General features: G+C 43.3%; 1 protein-coding gene across 1 annotated transcript in view; it reads left to right on the top strand.

Moving 5' to 3' along the window:
• Positions 1 to 8,524: 8,524 nt before the first annotated feature.
• Positions 8,525 to 16,401, top strand: part of SMURF2 (SMAD specific E3 ubiquitin protein ligase 2) — a 58,875-nt gene continuing 50,998 nt past the window's right edge. Inside the window, exon 1 of the mRNA XM_054278631.1 lies at positions 8,525 to 8,749. Coding sequence (XP_054134606.1) covers positions 8,698 to 8,749 — 52 coding nt within the window. The 5' untranslated portion in view covers positions 8,525 to 8,697. The remainder of the gene's footprint in view (positions 8,750 to 16,401) is intronic.

Here is a 16,401-nt window from a genome sequence, read left to right as displayed (position 1 = left end):
GGGCTGGATGTGCCTGCTTGCAGGGTGATTATATCTGACTGAAGAGCCCAGCCCTCCCATCTTTCATTAGACACGTTGCCTAATTAGACATGTTGTCCCTGAATATTAATGATAAAAAGAAAAGGAGAAAATTACCTTTCCTCCAGTTCTATTTTAAAGGGTTTCAAGAGTGGAATAAAGGAATGATCAAGATACATGGTGACAGATTTTGCTTTAGGTTACTTTTAGCACTTCACTAGACCCACTAACCTACTTAAATATCAGTGCTGTTCTTATCTGGTATAAAACCTTGCTTTGTAGCTTTTAAAATGAGGTATTTTTAGAGATAACTTTATCTTAAATCCTCTCAAATTGTTTTCACAGTGGTCTTGTGGGTGATTTTGTTAAAAGGAAGCACAAAAGAAGCCAGTACAGCCTGTGGATAGGTTAGGAATTTCTGCAGTTCAGAAGGTTTTAGGAACAAGATTTCTTAAAAAAAAAGAGGGATTGTTGAGCTTATTGAACCTGCAAATGCTTTTGTGTCATGACTGAGCTTATTTATGGATTTAGTTTTCACACAGCATGTTTATAAATGTCTCCAGACTTCATGTAAGAAGTTTCCAAAGCTGGACAGCCTGGGCTCCTTTCAGCAATTCCCAGAACTGTGAGTAGATGTGGTTTGCACAGCTCATCTGACTCTTAGTGCCTGCTTCCCCATGGCAGAAAATAATCATCCCATGGGGTTAAGGCTTTGTGAGCTATTTTTGGGTTGGAACCTTGCACATTCAACTACCTGTAGGACTAGACAACATTGTTAGAACTTGATACATTTCCTGGAATTAATCTTTTCTCTTGAATGGAAATATTTGAAAGTAACTTGAGTGACACACATGGAAAAACTTCCACTTGCTTGAAGAAACAGGGAGAATCAGAACTATGAGGTGGGGGCTGTTTTAGGTGGTTACACTGCCCCTGCCAACATGAGAGGAGTCTGCTGCCAGCCTCTTGTCCATCTGTGGCTGAATTTGTCCCTAACAGCCACAGTCCCTGCAACAGGTCAGAATGGGATAAATTGCTCCTCTTAAACCCCATCATAAGCCCTGACATGTGGAATTCTGTACAGCTTGGAACATTCATCTCTGGATTTTTGGATAAGTCATGATGGCCAGAGAGAATTGGGTAATTATGCCAAATTATCAAGGATTATCAGACATTGTTCCAGGGCTTTTGGAGAGCCAGGAAATCTTCTCTGCTTGCCATGGCTGCATGGCTGGAAGCTGTATCACAGCTGTTACCTCTTCCACAGCATTAAGCAGAGGTTGTGGTGCAAGCTGGGTGTTACCTGGGCAGAGCAGGGCTGATTTAACAGGGCAATCACCTGCCACTGCCTCACTGCTCATCACCAGGGGCTGAGGGTGAGCTTACAGCAGCAGGGCTGAGTCAGGCCCTGGCATCCCAGCAGTGGCACCCTGCCCTCAGCAGCACCACCATAATTAAAACTCAGAGATTTGCAATACAGGAGGTTTTACAGCTCACCTTTTGCAGATGACAAAATAATTACTTCAAATTGATGCTGGGTCACGGGGAACAAGAAAGATTGGAGAAGGTTTGATATTCCTTTAGTGGCTAAATAATGTGGCTGGTTTAAAACAGTGCTGTAAATCAACTCTTTAAATACTTACTTGGGCTGAGATTCTTCCTCAAAACACCTAATTTGTCTGAACTCTGGGACAATACACACGGTGTCAAGTTGAATCAGACCCTATCTGCAGACAGATGTTGTGGCCCAGCAGTAAATTAAGTTCTTGATGCATTCACTAAGAGAGGACTGCTTCCAGCCGTCTTCTTCTGTAAGGTCTTCTAGGAACCTGTTCTGTATCAGCCAAGGAAATCTAAAGATGAGATTCTACACTTGCTTCATTCACAACACAAGAAAGTTGCACAGAGCAGTTGCACAAGGGAATGTGGTTTTTCCAGAAAGCTCCCTCATTTCAGTTGGAATATTTAGCACATACCTCTCAGAGCACTTGAGAAAGCCAATTGTCCAAGAGTCTAGAAAAGAAATTGTATTATTGATAGTGTCCTACGGATAAATGAGTAGAAATCATGGAAGAATAAAAGAAATATTCTTCAGACAGAGATTTTTTTTTTTTGGCCCAAGATTTTGGAGGCTGAATTTGTACTGCAAGTCAGGAGTCCCATTGATTTTGAATCAAGACAAGTCAGGGAATGTATTTTAAGCCTAAGACACATCACTGTGCTTGAAGACTGAAGCTGGGCTCTGTCCTGTGTGCTGGGCTCTTAAAATGCTGTGCAGCACCTGTCAGTAGATTCTGGGCTGTGAGACACATCCTGCAGCACAGAACAGGGGTGACATGAGCTACACAAGGGGCTGGGCTGGCACATGGGTGTCACCTCCAACCTTTTGCCCAGGCAGGACATGGTTTTTCACAACAGATTTTACCCTCCCAGAAATTAGATTTCAGCCCCTGTCTAGTAATAAAACACAACACATCTATTTATTCCATGTTCAAAGCCTGTCTCTAAAATCTCCCTTTTCTCCTTCTGCTAAAGTCACATTAGGATGGGGCTGTCCTGCAGGACATGATGAGGAAATAACATGGCTGGAGAACTGCATGGAATATCTGTGCATCAGTTACTAATCTGTTCTGGATGGATGGACTTAGAAGTTATCTTAGTGACTAACCACTGGAAAATCCTGTGATATGGAAGCTCATGCATTTTTTTTGTGGCCACAGCTGCAGTCATTTCCCTTCAGAGACACATCATTTCCCCAAGACACATCCTGTCTCAGAGGGCCACAGTGTCTCTGCTCCAAGCTGCTGTCCCCTTTTGCAGGAGCCAGCACATGGGTGGAGATTTCCTTCCTAGTTTCTTCTCCTGAAAAGCTTCATCTCCAGCTCCAGCTTGAGAAATGGATTGATTCTTGACCTCTTGCATAAACATTGTCTCTGCATGCCAAAGGGAGCCTTAGTGAGAACCAGAGCCCCTGTCTAGACATGTTTCTTCATCCCAGAGCTCTGATAGGTTTGTCCTCCTCTGCTGGGTTAACTCTCTTTGTCTCTGAGCAGCAACAGAGTAAAAGCAGATATTTAAGCATGTGCATCTCAATGCTTTCATGTAGTTTGTTCCATTCAGCAGCAACACAAATAATCCTCCAGTCTGACAATTTTCATAATCCGCAAAGGGAAAAAAAAGGAATCTTGTACAAGGTGAAATTTTCTGTTCCTTATCTTGATTCCTGAAATGCAGAAGCATTTTATACATGACAGCAGTAGGGTTTGCTCCTTTAGCACAGAAGAGCAGCAGGAAGGTAACAGAAACCCTCAGGGAGGACAGAATTCCATTCAGGAACAGGACAAAAATGTGATGGATCTGCAATGAATTCAGGAAGTACTTTAGCTACAGTAAGGAGTTATGATTGGCTTAGGGAAGGTTTAGAAGAAAAACCTGTGCCAGAGGCAGACAAGGAGAACAATGCCTTTGCAAGCAAAGGTGTTGATGAATGCTTTGAAAGGGTATGAGTTAACCAGGTAAATTAACAAAGAGGCAGAGAAAGCTGCTGGTAGAAACATTCATCATTCTTCACAATTTCATTTTTCTATGTTTTTGGGCCAGATTAACAGAACTTTACCAAAAAAAGAAAAATACTGATGTGATAAGAAAGGGAACAGACTTTCATAAATATTTCAAATGTATCTCTTTCTAGATGAAATGAAACCTGATCAATTAAAAATTTTTAGGGTTGCCTAGACGTAATCTGCTATAGTACTTTATTTCTCAGAACTACACCATTAGGTGGCAAAATAGGCATTTAGCATTATCAGTTGCACATACAATGGAAATACATCATAGAGAAAGAAGAAATGAAGGTGTAATTTTCTACTGATCAACTCATCTTTAACTCCATGATCTCCAGGGGTGATGTCTATAATGTCACCCATGTCAGGCTCTGGGAAATTCAGTAAATGATGGCTAGTAGAAGTAAGTACAATCCAGATAATTTAATTTTTCTTTATTGTCTCAGGAAAATAGTTTTAACATTTTAATTAACTTACAAAATCATAATAATAGGGGCAGAGATCTCTTGCTTTCTTGGTACCTTTACAGAAACTGGGGAAGAATGTGATGTAATACCAGCCAGCTCTCATTACTGCTGAGGGAATGTGCTGTGATTAAACCTATATACAGAAAGAAATGGAATGTAATTCTTAAATGTTGATTTGCTTTGAACACATTCCACATGCTGAGGAATGAGTTTCCAGTATACTCTTCCATTTCTAAAGATGGGGAGGACCTCACCTCTAAAAAATTAACTACAACCATCCTCTTCTGAAAATGAACACTACTTGGTTAAAGATGTTTGTACACATTTCCTGCAGTCCAGAATCACTAAATCCTTTGAGAACTACCTGGAAAAGCAAAACCTTCTCCTTCTTCCTCTTGGTAAATTCAAGAAATCAAAGCCCTTTTTTGTGTAGTTGTGGAACAGATGAAATTTTTGTGTTTGTAAATACTTCTTCAAAGTTTCACTCATATGACACCAATACCACTGATGTGATATCACAATGATACCAACTATTACATTATTTTCTCCTGGATTCCTCACCCTGTTGGTGACCTAAAGACACCTGACCTTGCCCCTTCCCTACACTTTCCTCCACTCCTTTAGAGGGTGGCTCAGCTGAGAAGCTCTGCCTGAAGAAGCTGGATTGAATTCCCAATTCCAACAAGGCTGTCATCCAAAATGATCTTCAGGGTGATGCAAGGCACTCCCATCCCTGCGGATCCCAGCAGCTACCTCATCCTGAAAGGATGTGTGTTCAGTGACACCAGCCTAGTGTGTGTTCAGTGACACCACCTTGCTCTGCAGCAGCTCTGGTGATACTTGCTTGTCTCTCTCACAGGATCAGCCCTGCCAGAGTGAAACCTCCTGAAATGGAGCTGCATACAGACAATTTGCTGCAAACTCTTGGCTTCTGAAAGTGAAAGCAGGATCAGCGAGACATTGGTCCTGTTAATCCGAGAATATTTTGAGAATCTGGGGGATAGTGCTGGCTCAAGAACCTCTGGATCATAACATTCCAGTGGGATTCCTGGGTTGGGAAAGCAGCATTTTCAACCACCAGGGACTGCCAGCACCTTTGGTCCCCTGCACTGCTGCAGTTCCTGGTGCTCTGCCAGGCTTCTCTTCCCCTGCAGATCTCACACTGGTCCCTCATGAAGCTGCTCAGCTGAAATCCTGCCTGGCAGCTCTGCTTAGTGAACAGTGAGAGAAAATCCTCATTTCCCAACAGAACTGGGAGACAGGACAGGACACAAAGAGCTGTGGAACACCCAAGGCACAGCCCTGTGCCCTGGCACAAAGGGAGGCAGCAGCAGCTGGCACCTGGTGCCTCTGGGTGTCTGAGCCTGGTCCAGGTCGCTGTCCCCACCTCAGGGACAAGGGGACCTGGTCCTGACCTGACTGGGACCCAGCCCTGCCAGGCTGGTGGGAGCTGGAGCCTCTCTTCTCCCCCTGTTAAATACACACCTGCTCTGCAGGACTGTCCCACGTGTCACTGATGTACTTGGGATGGATTTGTAAAAGTGCTCAAGTCATGGTGGTTGTTTAAAAATTAAGTAAATAAAATCATACAGGGTACATTTTACAGAAAAATGCTCAGCAGCAGCAGCCATCCTGCAGGCAGAACATTTTATATGCTGACCCAAATGTACAGACTGTCAGTTAATGCTCTTGCACTTGCAATATATCACAGTGTTTTCACTGAAAGGTGAGCAGCAGGTCCAAAAACCTTAGAAAAATTTATAGTTCAGCAAGTTCCTTTCTGAAAAGCAGTTTGAAACCAAGTATGCTTCATGACCTTTAAAAAACGCTTTTAATGAAAGCATTAAAATGTTCATATAACTACTGAACAATGAAATACTGTATTTAATCCCAAAAGGTTTTTTAAAATATTGGCATTTCAATTAATGTCTGACACACTAGTTATCCATTAGAAAAAGATCATGTAGAAAGAATTCTATGTTTAATACAACATTAGGCACTTTTGTCAAATTATATCAGAATTATTGAATATTGGGTCCAAAGTGCACTGGAAGACCCCAGAAATGAATAATCATCATGTTAGGAAAAATCTAGAAATATGTTAAGTATGTGAAAAGTAGTTTTATATTTTTTTTCTGTTCAGTTTAGAAGTGGCCAGATAATATTGCAATATTTACAAACCATCAGCCATTTGCTTTATATACTTGGATTGAGAAAAGGATATGTGAATTTGTAACAGATTGAAACTTCAATAGTATGACCTTCAATTACAAATGCTGATTTTTCTTTTTTTTTTTTTTAATGCAAGAATCAGGACACCTGGAATGTCTTTGGGGTGTGTTAATTTACATAACCATTACAAAGTAACTTCTTAACTGTTTCAGTGCAATGTAAAGCCATAAATCCATAGGTATATTGTCCATGTTTTGTAGTAAATGCTGCTTAGAGTTTAATTGTTTCAAATTCTCTTCTTTTGAGCCAGTGGTGAAGCACTGAACCAATGCTTCCCCTTGTGCTCTGGCTGTGCTGTGAAGGAGGTTGGTGTCTGACATTTACTGGTTTTGTGATCAACAGCTGATGGCACAGGGGACAGGCACAGCCCTGGCCAAGGAAGGAATCCCAGGATTCCTCTGCTCCCTGCTGAAGTGACACTGGAACAGCAGTGCCACCACTGCAGGAAGCACTGCAAATCTCCACATGGCACTTAAGGTACTTTGGGAGGAATAGGACGTGAGTCCTCACATACAACATAGGAGAGGTCACATTTTATGGAAGGAAAGCTTTGAGAACCACATTGCAATTCCAAGGCCTTCAATGAAAAAAAAAAAAAACCTCAGTTGCACACCCAGGTTTGAATTAATGAGGCCTAAGCTCTGAGCTCTGTCAGGATGGGACACTCAAGGCACAGGTACAGCTCAGCTCCGTGCAACTGCAGAGAGGAAACCTCCTGGGCTGTGTGGCAGCCACAGGAAGAACTCAGTGAAGCACAGGTCATCTTCTCATCCCATGCTGGGGATCCATGGCTCGATCCTCATCTCTGACTGCCCACATGATAACAATTGACAGCTTACCTCAGCAGGAAAAGCCAGAGCAGTGACATGACCAAACCAGTAGGGTATTAGTAAGAGTAGGTGTGTGATGTTAGAGCTTAAACTTCTGAAGTAACCTCGACTGTGGAAACGTTTGTAGCTTTTCTGGGAGCTTTTCTCACCCTTGAGGCCCCTCTGGCCCTGCAGAAAGCTGCCCATGACTTGAGGGAGCTCTCCTCGTGGGAAGTGTGTTGCAGAGCTGGGAAAACTCTGGAAAGGGTCACCTTTCCCACAGGGTGGGAGTTAAATTAGGCAACATGGCATGGATGCAAGGCTTTTTATTATTATTATTATTCTGCGAATGGCAGTTCACAGAACTCAACTGCTGATTTCTACACAGTGCAGATAAGAACCAAATTGGTCCAAAGTTTAACAGTTTCCAGGGCTGGTCTGTCACACCCTGTCCATGGGGAATACTGTCATGGATCGGCAGCACTCCTGCATGGGACCACCCATTTCAGCTTGCCTCGGAATTCTCCTGCCATGTCTTTTCCCATTTGTACCCTCGCTTTTCCTGTCCCAACTCCCCACACAACCTCTCTGCCACCCTCTCCTCCCCACCTTGGCCATTCACCCACATATTTCCTGATCTCCAGCTCTCCCAGGCCACAGCCATTCTCCACATCCTTCCCAGTCCCCTACTGCCCCTCAGACATGGCTATTACCCACTACCCACATTCTTCCCGATCTCCACTTCTCCTCAGGACACGGCCATTCCCCCATCCTTCACAGGACACAGCCGTCCCCCCAAACCTTCCCAGTCCCCTACTTCCCCTCAGACATGGCAATTACCCACATTCTTCCTCATCTCCAGTTCTCCCAGGCCACAGCCATTCCCCCCATCCTTCACAGGACACAGCCAGTCCCCCGATCCCTCCTGACCCCCAGCCCCCTCAGGACACGGCCATTCCCTCAATCCTTCCCAGGACACGGCCAATCCTCCCATCCTTCCGTAGCCCTTCCAGGACACGGCCATTCCCCCATTCTTCCTGATCTCCAGTTCTCCTCAGGACACGTCCATTCCTCCCATCGTTCCCCATCCCCAGCCCTCCCAAGACACGGCCATTCCCCCATCCTTCCCCGGCCCTCCCAGGACACGGCCATTCCCCCATCCTTCCCCAGCCCTCCCAGGACACGGCCATTCCTCCCTGGCCGGCAGCTCCTGGCCTCCGCCGCCACCTGACGCCGTTCCCCCCCCGGGCTGACCCGAGGCGGGGCGCGGAGGGCGGGCAGGGCCTCCCCGGGGCAGGAGGGAGGGACGGAGGGAGAGTAGAGAAGCCGAGCTCGCCGCCAGCCCGTCCGTCCGTGCGGCTCCGTCCCGGCTTTGTTGTGCTCGGGCCCGGGGGCGGGGAAGCGGAGGGAAGCGGAGGGAAGCGGGGAAGGCTCCGCTCCTCCTCCGCGGCCCCGGCCCCGCTCATGGCGACGCTGGGCACATCCGGGCCTCTCCTCCTTCTCCTCCTCCTTCGGCGGCCGCCGCTGCCCTGAGCGCCCGGCCCGGCTCCATTCGCGCCTCCCCCGAGCCCTTGGCGGAGCAGCGGCGGGGGAGCCCCGGCCGGGGCCATGTCCAACCCGGGGGCCCGGCGGAACGGGCCCGTCAAGCTGCGGCTGACAGGTGAGGCTGGGCCGGGGGCGCGGGGCCAGCCCGGCCGGGGGGCGGGAGCGGCTCCTCCGGGTGTCGTTGAGGTTGAACCTGGGGCCGGAGCGGCCCCTGAGGCCTCGCAGGGAAGGGGAGGGCGAGGTTTCCCTGCACTCGGTTTTCCTCCGCTCGGTTCCCCTCGGCCCCGGCTCGGCGTGTCCGGGCTCCGCCACCCGCCCGGCCCGGGGCCCGCAGCCGCCTGGGCGAACTTCAGCCACCGCACCCCAACTTTGCCGTTTATTTTCCTTTCGTTTTCTCGGTGTAAACTCGAAAGAAACTGCCACATTCTTTGTTTTGATCTCTTTGTTTGTTTATTGTTGTTGTTTTGTCGGGGTTTTGAAGCGATTTCCTCAGTTGGGTACTAGAGAGGCTCCCAGGGCAGTGGTCAGGGCCCCAAGGCTGGCGGGGCTCAGGGAGCCTTTGGTCCCATTCTCAGGGATACGGAGGGATTTTGGGGTGTCCTGTGCAGGGCCAGGAGCTGGACCCGATCATCCTGGTGGGTCCCTTCCAACTCAGCATATTCTGTGTTTCTATGATTGTTCAGTTCTTGGGTGAAGTGCCTTGTCCTGCCCTCCTCCAGACCACTTGACCTGTGGTATTTTAAAATACCATTAAAACGGTTCACCTGCATGCTGGGAAGAAAAAGAATATGGTCTTAAATACTTAAAATTATGCCCTTTTCCATATGAAATCTCAGATAAACAGGTTTAGAGGAAAAAAATACTAGAAATTCTGCTGGAGCTTTCTTTAAAAAATTCAGGACACTTGGATCTAGCTCTTTTCTTCAAAATATTGTTAAGTTCTCCAGCACATAAATGATACTGTGTGTCCTGAAGCATCAGTACACGAAGGTAAGCAATTAGAAAAATATAGCTTTTCACTGCAAATATCCATCTTTATATAGTGTAGCTAAGCAGCTTGCAAAAGAAATATTTTTTAAAATATTAGAAGAGTTGTTATATTTACCTTAGGTGTGTGAGCAATATCTCCAGTTTAATGCCTAATAAAGAGAGATGTTTTCATACTGATTTTTCCAAGTATGTTATTTTCACAGGAATAGTAAAATGTATCTGCTTATGTTTTACTTTGGAATTACTCAGACTAGATTTGTAATCTAGTTTTCATGGAGATTTGTGAGTGTCTCTATATTACACTTGGAAATAAAACTCCTAAAATGAGCGTAGCTGCTGCTGCATGGAACAGTGCTGCCTTGTTTTTACCGAGTGTTTTGTAGCTTTCTCCTCAGGTTATTGCTTTAATACTTTCTTTCCCTGAGCAGTGAGTGCTCAGACTTGCTTATCTTTGAAACATTACAAATGGTCTGTAGCCTTATTTAAAAGCATGGAAAATACTGTCTGGGGAGTTGTCTTTCTCACCTCTGTGTTTTGTGTTCGAATTCGTTTCATATTTTATTTTTATTGAGGATTAAGCATATATTGAAGCTGTGTCTGTGACAATCTCAGTGTGTTGAGGGGAGCGTGATTGTGACCAGGAGCAGGCTGTGCTTTTACACACTGTGGCCAGTCCCCAAATGCAGCAGGTACAACCCTGAGGAATGGTTTTGGGTGGTTTTGGCATCTTGTATTTTAGGAAGGGAATGTGCAGAGCATGGGATGAAGGCAAAATTGTCTTTTTAGGACTGTTCCAGGGTTAGCAGCTCTGGCAGGCACTGAGGAGCAGTTCTGTTATTGGAAGCTTATAGGAAACATTGGCCTGTGTCTCCAGCTGAGCAGCTTGAGGTATTTTCTGCTTTAGCTAATGGGGAGCTGTTTCACGTAGGGTCATTTGTTGTAAGGAAGCTTTACATGTTTAAGGAAAACAATGAATTTTATTAATTCAGCTGACATGTTGTCAATTCTTGCCTAGGAATAGTTTTAAGTGATCTGTGTGGTTTTGATTACCCTTTTTGATTGGAAAAGCAGTTGGAGGGCTCTTGAGTTCTAAAACTGTTTGGAATTAAAAGAATCTGTATATCCAGTTTTTAAAAGTTTATTCTCAAACTGACAAATGCTATTTAATCTTAATTTTCTTTGGCTCTATGAAACTAGCAGTCTTCTGTTTTGGCTTGAATGTTTATGGGATTAATTCTGCAATCATTGTTCAACGCTTATCTTTTCTGTTCAGTATCTCCAAATTAGATGGTATAGATTAAAAAATGGATTTCAAGAACTGGATTCAATTAGCAGTTTTTCAGGACATAAACATTAAAGGTTTAGATGGAAAACATTGTTTTGACTGACTGGATAAATGACAGGGTAATGTTTGATGTGAGTCCAAGAACTGATCTGGAGCTAGTGCCCAACTTCTCAGTCCATCTTGAGGAGCCAAATAAAATATTTAACCTAGGCCTCATTTTGCAAAAAAGGTTGACTCTTTGTTGAGACCTTAAGAAAGTTCTGAGAAATGTTTGGCATACCTTTACACTAAGTGTTTAACAGTTTATTTAGGTCTGGGTTCCACAACAGAGACAAACCACAGCGGTGGCATACTTCTAGTAAGTTTTTATTTAGTTTACAGTGCATCTGTGTTATACATTTCTTACAAAAGGTTATTCTTTTGCAAAGGTTTGGCTGTTTGCTGCAAATATCACTTGAGTGTTTAGTGATACCTATGTTGATACAGTTCACATAATCCTGGGCTTAAAAAAAAATCTCTGGATAATTGTTAAAATCTGAGGGTCATGGCTTCTGATGATGCTTCTAGCAGGAGGTGTAAATCCTTGTTTCTGATTAAAATATAGGCAGTGTAATTTAAATTAGCTAAAGTCTAGAATTGCACTAGTCTTCTGCAAAATTTATCTTAGCAGCTTGTAATAACAGTGTCCAAGGAAGTGTAAGGAAAACTTCTTTGACTCTCACATATTTACCACCATTTGATCTGGTCCTATCCTAAGTACATTCAAATTCTGCAAAAGCTGCAAGTGCAGTCATCCCCTTCCGTTCCTAGTGTGATTTTTCTCAGTGTTGTGTTGAATATGTGGATTTGTAAATACAGAACATGCTGATTTTGTTCACCCCGTTGTTGAATTGTGTTGATCTTTCATTCTTCAGAAAACTGAGAAATTTTCAGTAAATATTTTATGTCCTAATATGTGAATTTTCTAATGTTGTAATAGCTACATGTGGCTGCTTTCACTTAGGAGATCAATGACAGCTCTCTGAAGCCCATAAGGTTGTTTTTATCAAGGAGATACTTTCCAAAATCAGTTTGAAGTCCTCAAAACTCTGTGAGCATTTGAATATGTTGAGTAAAGGTTCAGTGCAGAAGTTTATTTAGTTCATGTTTTGCAGGTAGTGTTTGTCTCTGAATTGTTAACAAGTAAAGACACTTCTATAGCCACCAAGCCCAGTTACACTGGGCTGGAAAAAGTGGTGATAAATATCCCATGGATGAAACTGGAATGAGCTGGAAGAGTTTTGCTGGTACAGAATCAGACTTAGGCCTGAAGAGTTGTTGGATTTGTGTTTCCTCCTTCTTACTGCTTCCAGCTTTCCTGCAGGGTTTGCTGATGAGAGAAATAAAAGCACTGGGTGTTGTGTTGTGGAAAATGTATCAGCATCTCATGTGCTGCCCCTCTCTCTTCTCTCTTGCTGCTTTACTGTCCATTCAGCCCTCCCAGTACAAAGGTGGGACTGCACTGGGAACTTACAGTGTTGGAGGAGAAAGTGCTGCTGTTTTACCAGATCACAGAAACTCTGGTTGTAATGCTAATAATATTTCTTGCAAAACATGCTTTATTTATAAAAAGCCAGAATATTCCTGAGCTTTGTAAAACAATGTGGAATATTCAAACCTGGTTTTTGCAGTGGATAAGTCAAAGTGTTAAATTAATCCAGTTGAGACAGTGCTTTACCTGAATCCTAAATTTTCCAGCAGTGGTGGTGGAAGCAGGACTGAAGTTTATGGATTTGAGAGCCTCACTGTGGGAACATCTGATCAATCAATTGATAAAGGAGCTCCCTGTATTTGTATTGTACTTTATCATTGATCAATCCATTGATAAAGGAGCTCCCTATATTTGTATGTAGCAAGGCAGTGGTTTCTAGTTGACTGAAATTGTAGTGCCATTTTAGGTCAGTTTAGAATCTGAGTGCTGTTTCTTTTTTCTCTTTGTAGTCCCTGGCTTCACTTTCTGGGCCCTCCCTTGTGTTGTCTCCAGCAACTGTGCAGCTCTGGGATGAGCTGAAAGCTAATCCTACCAGGAAAAAAATGGTTTTTTGTATTGAAGAGGAGGGATACAGAGAAGGAGCTGCAAAGAGGGCAGGGCTGCCTCTCCCACCAGCAGCCTGTACTTAGATAGGCTTTGGTCAGCAATAAAACAATGGGGTTCCTTCATGGAGGGTATATTTGACTTAAGTACTGGTTTTTGTAAGCCATGTGTCATTAAGAAATCCCAATCAATAAATTACATAGTAGGTGGATTAAGCTGGTGCAGTCATAACAAAGTCAATAGACATGTGTCTGATCAGATGTGCAGGGACTGATGGCTGCTTGGCCCTCAATATTTTCATCAAAGTATGAAGTGTGTGTGTAAATATATCCTTTCTTCTGTACACAGTGTATAGTTATAGATATTTATATACATATAAATCAGTTGTGGATCATACAGGTGCCAAAGAATTGTAATAAACAACTGAGCAGCTGTATGGAGCAGTTTCAGCTGTTTGTTTCTATGAATTCAGCTTGTAGGACAAAGTTTTATTCATCTGGGTATAAAATTATATGTCTGTGTTCAAGAGTACGTAATGGGGTATCATGGCAAGGAAAACAAAGATCAGAGAGGATTTGGGGGAGGAAATTGCAGTAGGGAAACAGTTACAGGGAGGGTTCAGTTAAAAGATTGCAATTCAGTTAAAAATCCCCACTATTCACCTGTGGCTGTACAATCAGCACAGCATCACAAAGAAGCTGGTCGGGATTTACATGTGTAGGTACCATATGGGGCATATGTGGGAGACATATGGGAAATCTGCAGGCAGTCCTAATGGTAATGTTTAAAAAAATTAAAGCTATTGCTGGGAAAAACAATAAAAGGAATCCTGGGGGTGGAATATTAGCAAGTAATGTTTAGAATTTTAGTTTTCAGTGAAGTTTGAAGAGTTTACACTGTACTGTAATGTCTGTCTGTGTGGCTGTACAAAGCTGAGAATCTCATCTAGTGGTGACAAATTATGTTCTGTTTTCCTTGTTAATCACACTGAAAAATCTGATCAGGCCCCAGATGAAAACATTTTGTCTTTGTGTCTTTAAGGTGAATGGGTAGATTCCTGAAAGAAGACAGCTTTTAATGTTTTGTTCTGGTTTATCTCATGGCCTTTGAAGTGCTTCCTTGCTTTGCCATCTTACTTGGAATGACATCTCACCACTGGGCCAGACCTTCCTTGCAGCCTTTAGAGGAGGGTGGATGATTCCTTTGGGTGTCTTCCCTGCTCTCCTCACAACAGCGACGTGAGCTGGCTTCTGACTTGGCTGGGAGGCACGAGTGCATTCCTGCCCTGGCTGTTGTGTGCCTGCTTTAATGTATAAAATGTAAATGCCCATCACACGTGCAGGGCTGAGATCATCCCATGAGGAGAGCTGGGAGGAGTCACCTCAGTGCTGGAGCTGCTGTGTGTGTCTGCTGTCAGCAAAGCACATCCCTGTCTGGGGAACAGGATCAGGATCTTGAGGGACATTTGTCAGTAATATATTCAAGGAAGCAAATTGTTGATTTTTTCTTACTGCTTCATCTTTGAGTACTTCCAGTGAAAGCATAGATAAGATTGCTTGTAACTTTGAAGAAGTCTTTGTCTGTTGATAACAAAGCTCAGGACAAAACTGGCTAAGCATTATCATCTGAGGTTAAGGGGGAGACTGATACAGGATAGAGAATAGACAAGCTCAAGATCATAAAAAGGATAAACCAAGTAAAGCTGGGATTTAGATCCACTATCTTTTGACTTTCTGCCCATGAACATTGTTTCTTTGGAGTTTAAATCCACAGCAGAGATGGTTCTGTTTTGGGCCTTCTGAGACTGCACTTGGGGTGATTTGTGTTCAGCTATTGCTCATGTGCCATATTTGTGTGCACTATCAGCTGTACTTTAGCATCCTGCAGACTCTTGGGAATTGCTTTTTTTCCACTTCAAAATACTTTTTCTTGCTATTGCTCAGGCAGATCAGACCCGGAGGGCTGATATCCCCAGAAATGAATAACTCATACTGCTTTTGATGAAGTGTTATTCACATTTACAAAATTCTGAAAGTGAAAGAAAAAGTAGCAGTGTGTGAGTTTCTGTGGCTGTATCCTGTTGGTGATTTTGTGGAGTGACTCTTGGCCAGTGCATATTTAACCCCAGTTACAAGGCTTGTTTTCTTGGAGAAAGGGAGAGTCACTCCATGGCTGTGGGATTGTCAGTGGAACAGCTTCAGTGCTTCCTGTCTGTAACAATTCATTTCAGTTGTTTCAAATATGCAGAGAATGTCCAGGCTGTGTAATTTACAGGTCACAATAAAACTGTGTACCCACATTGTGCCACTGATGCTTAAATCAGCCTGTGTGATGCCATCCTGCCACAAACACAGCAGTGACAATGCCATAGCAAAGCTTTCCAACCCACAGCACCAACTTTGGGGATGCACATGTCCCTCTGCTCCATCCTGTGCTGTCAGATGGGTGAGCTGAGGAATATATCCACATTATGTCCATCTCTTGGCATCCCCCTTTTTCTCTGGCTGTAGAGGACTGTGGTGGGTTGATGTGTAAGTGAGTGGTGGCTCCAGGCAGGTTCACAGACCAGCAGGCTCTTGGTGGCATTTTCATTCTGCCTTGACCCAGATTTTAACATTACTGATGGAGTTAAATGGGGTAATAACTAATTATATCTGTCATGATGCTTCTATTTAACATGCTAACCATTTGATTTGGAGTTTATATATAGATGCATACATAAATTCAATTATAGATGCCGTTGTGCTTGTATTTAACTGGAGGTGGAATCTGTGTTGGCAATACTTAGAGGCATTTTCTGAACTTGGGTCACCTAAAGATTTCTTTCTAATACAGATAAAGACCAGGCTGTACACTTCTAAAATTATGTATGATAAAGCTCCTGCTTTGTGCATATTGTAGTACATGAGGAAAGTAGATGGAGTGTATTTAGTAATCTGTTGTTCATCTTAGTAAAAGGCAGTCTAGTAAATGCAGGTATTTTTAATGCAAAAAAATGTAAAATGTACAAAAATTCTTTTAGTACTGGTGAGGGAGGAAAGATGTAGCTGGGTTAGATGTTTATGGACATGGCTGGTTAAAAAAAATTAAAATAAAAATCCTTAAGCATGCAAAGGAACAAAACATGTCTGAATAAAATTCATAGAATTACATTCACGCTTAACTGCCTGGGATTAGAAATTCATGGCATTTATTGTACCAAGCATTTGGCTATCCTTATGACAAATAGTCCTTCAATTTGACTCTTAACAGAAAATGTTCACCTTCTTCTGAAATTATTTATTTATAATATCTATAAATATTTATTTTCAGAGAAGAAGTTCTTCCCATTATTTTCCCTGGTGGATTATGAAATAGTTTATAGTTCTGTATAGAAGACTGTGCAGGACTAGATGAGTAATAGCATTGTGCTTAGTTG

The sequence above is a fragment of the Melozone crissalis genome, unplaced genomic scaffold (genome assembly GCF_028551555.1).
Source record: "Melozone crissalis strain CALT ecotype California unplaced genomic scaffold, PUWL_Pcris_2 ptg000026l_1, whole genome shotgun sequence".
Classification (NCBI taxonomy): domain Eukaryota; kingdom Metazoa; phylum Chordata; class Aves; order Passeriformes; family Passerellidae; genus Melozone; species Melozone crissalis.
Note: the sequence above shows the minus strand (reverse complement) of the source record. Positions and strands in the feature narration are given on the sequence as shown.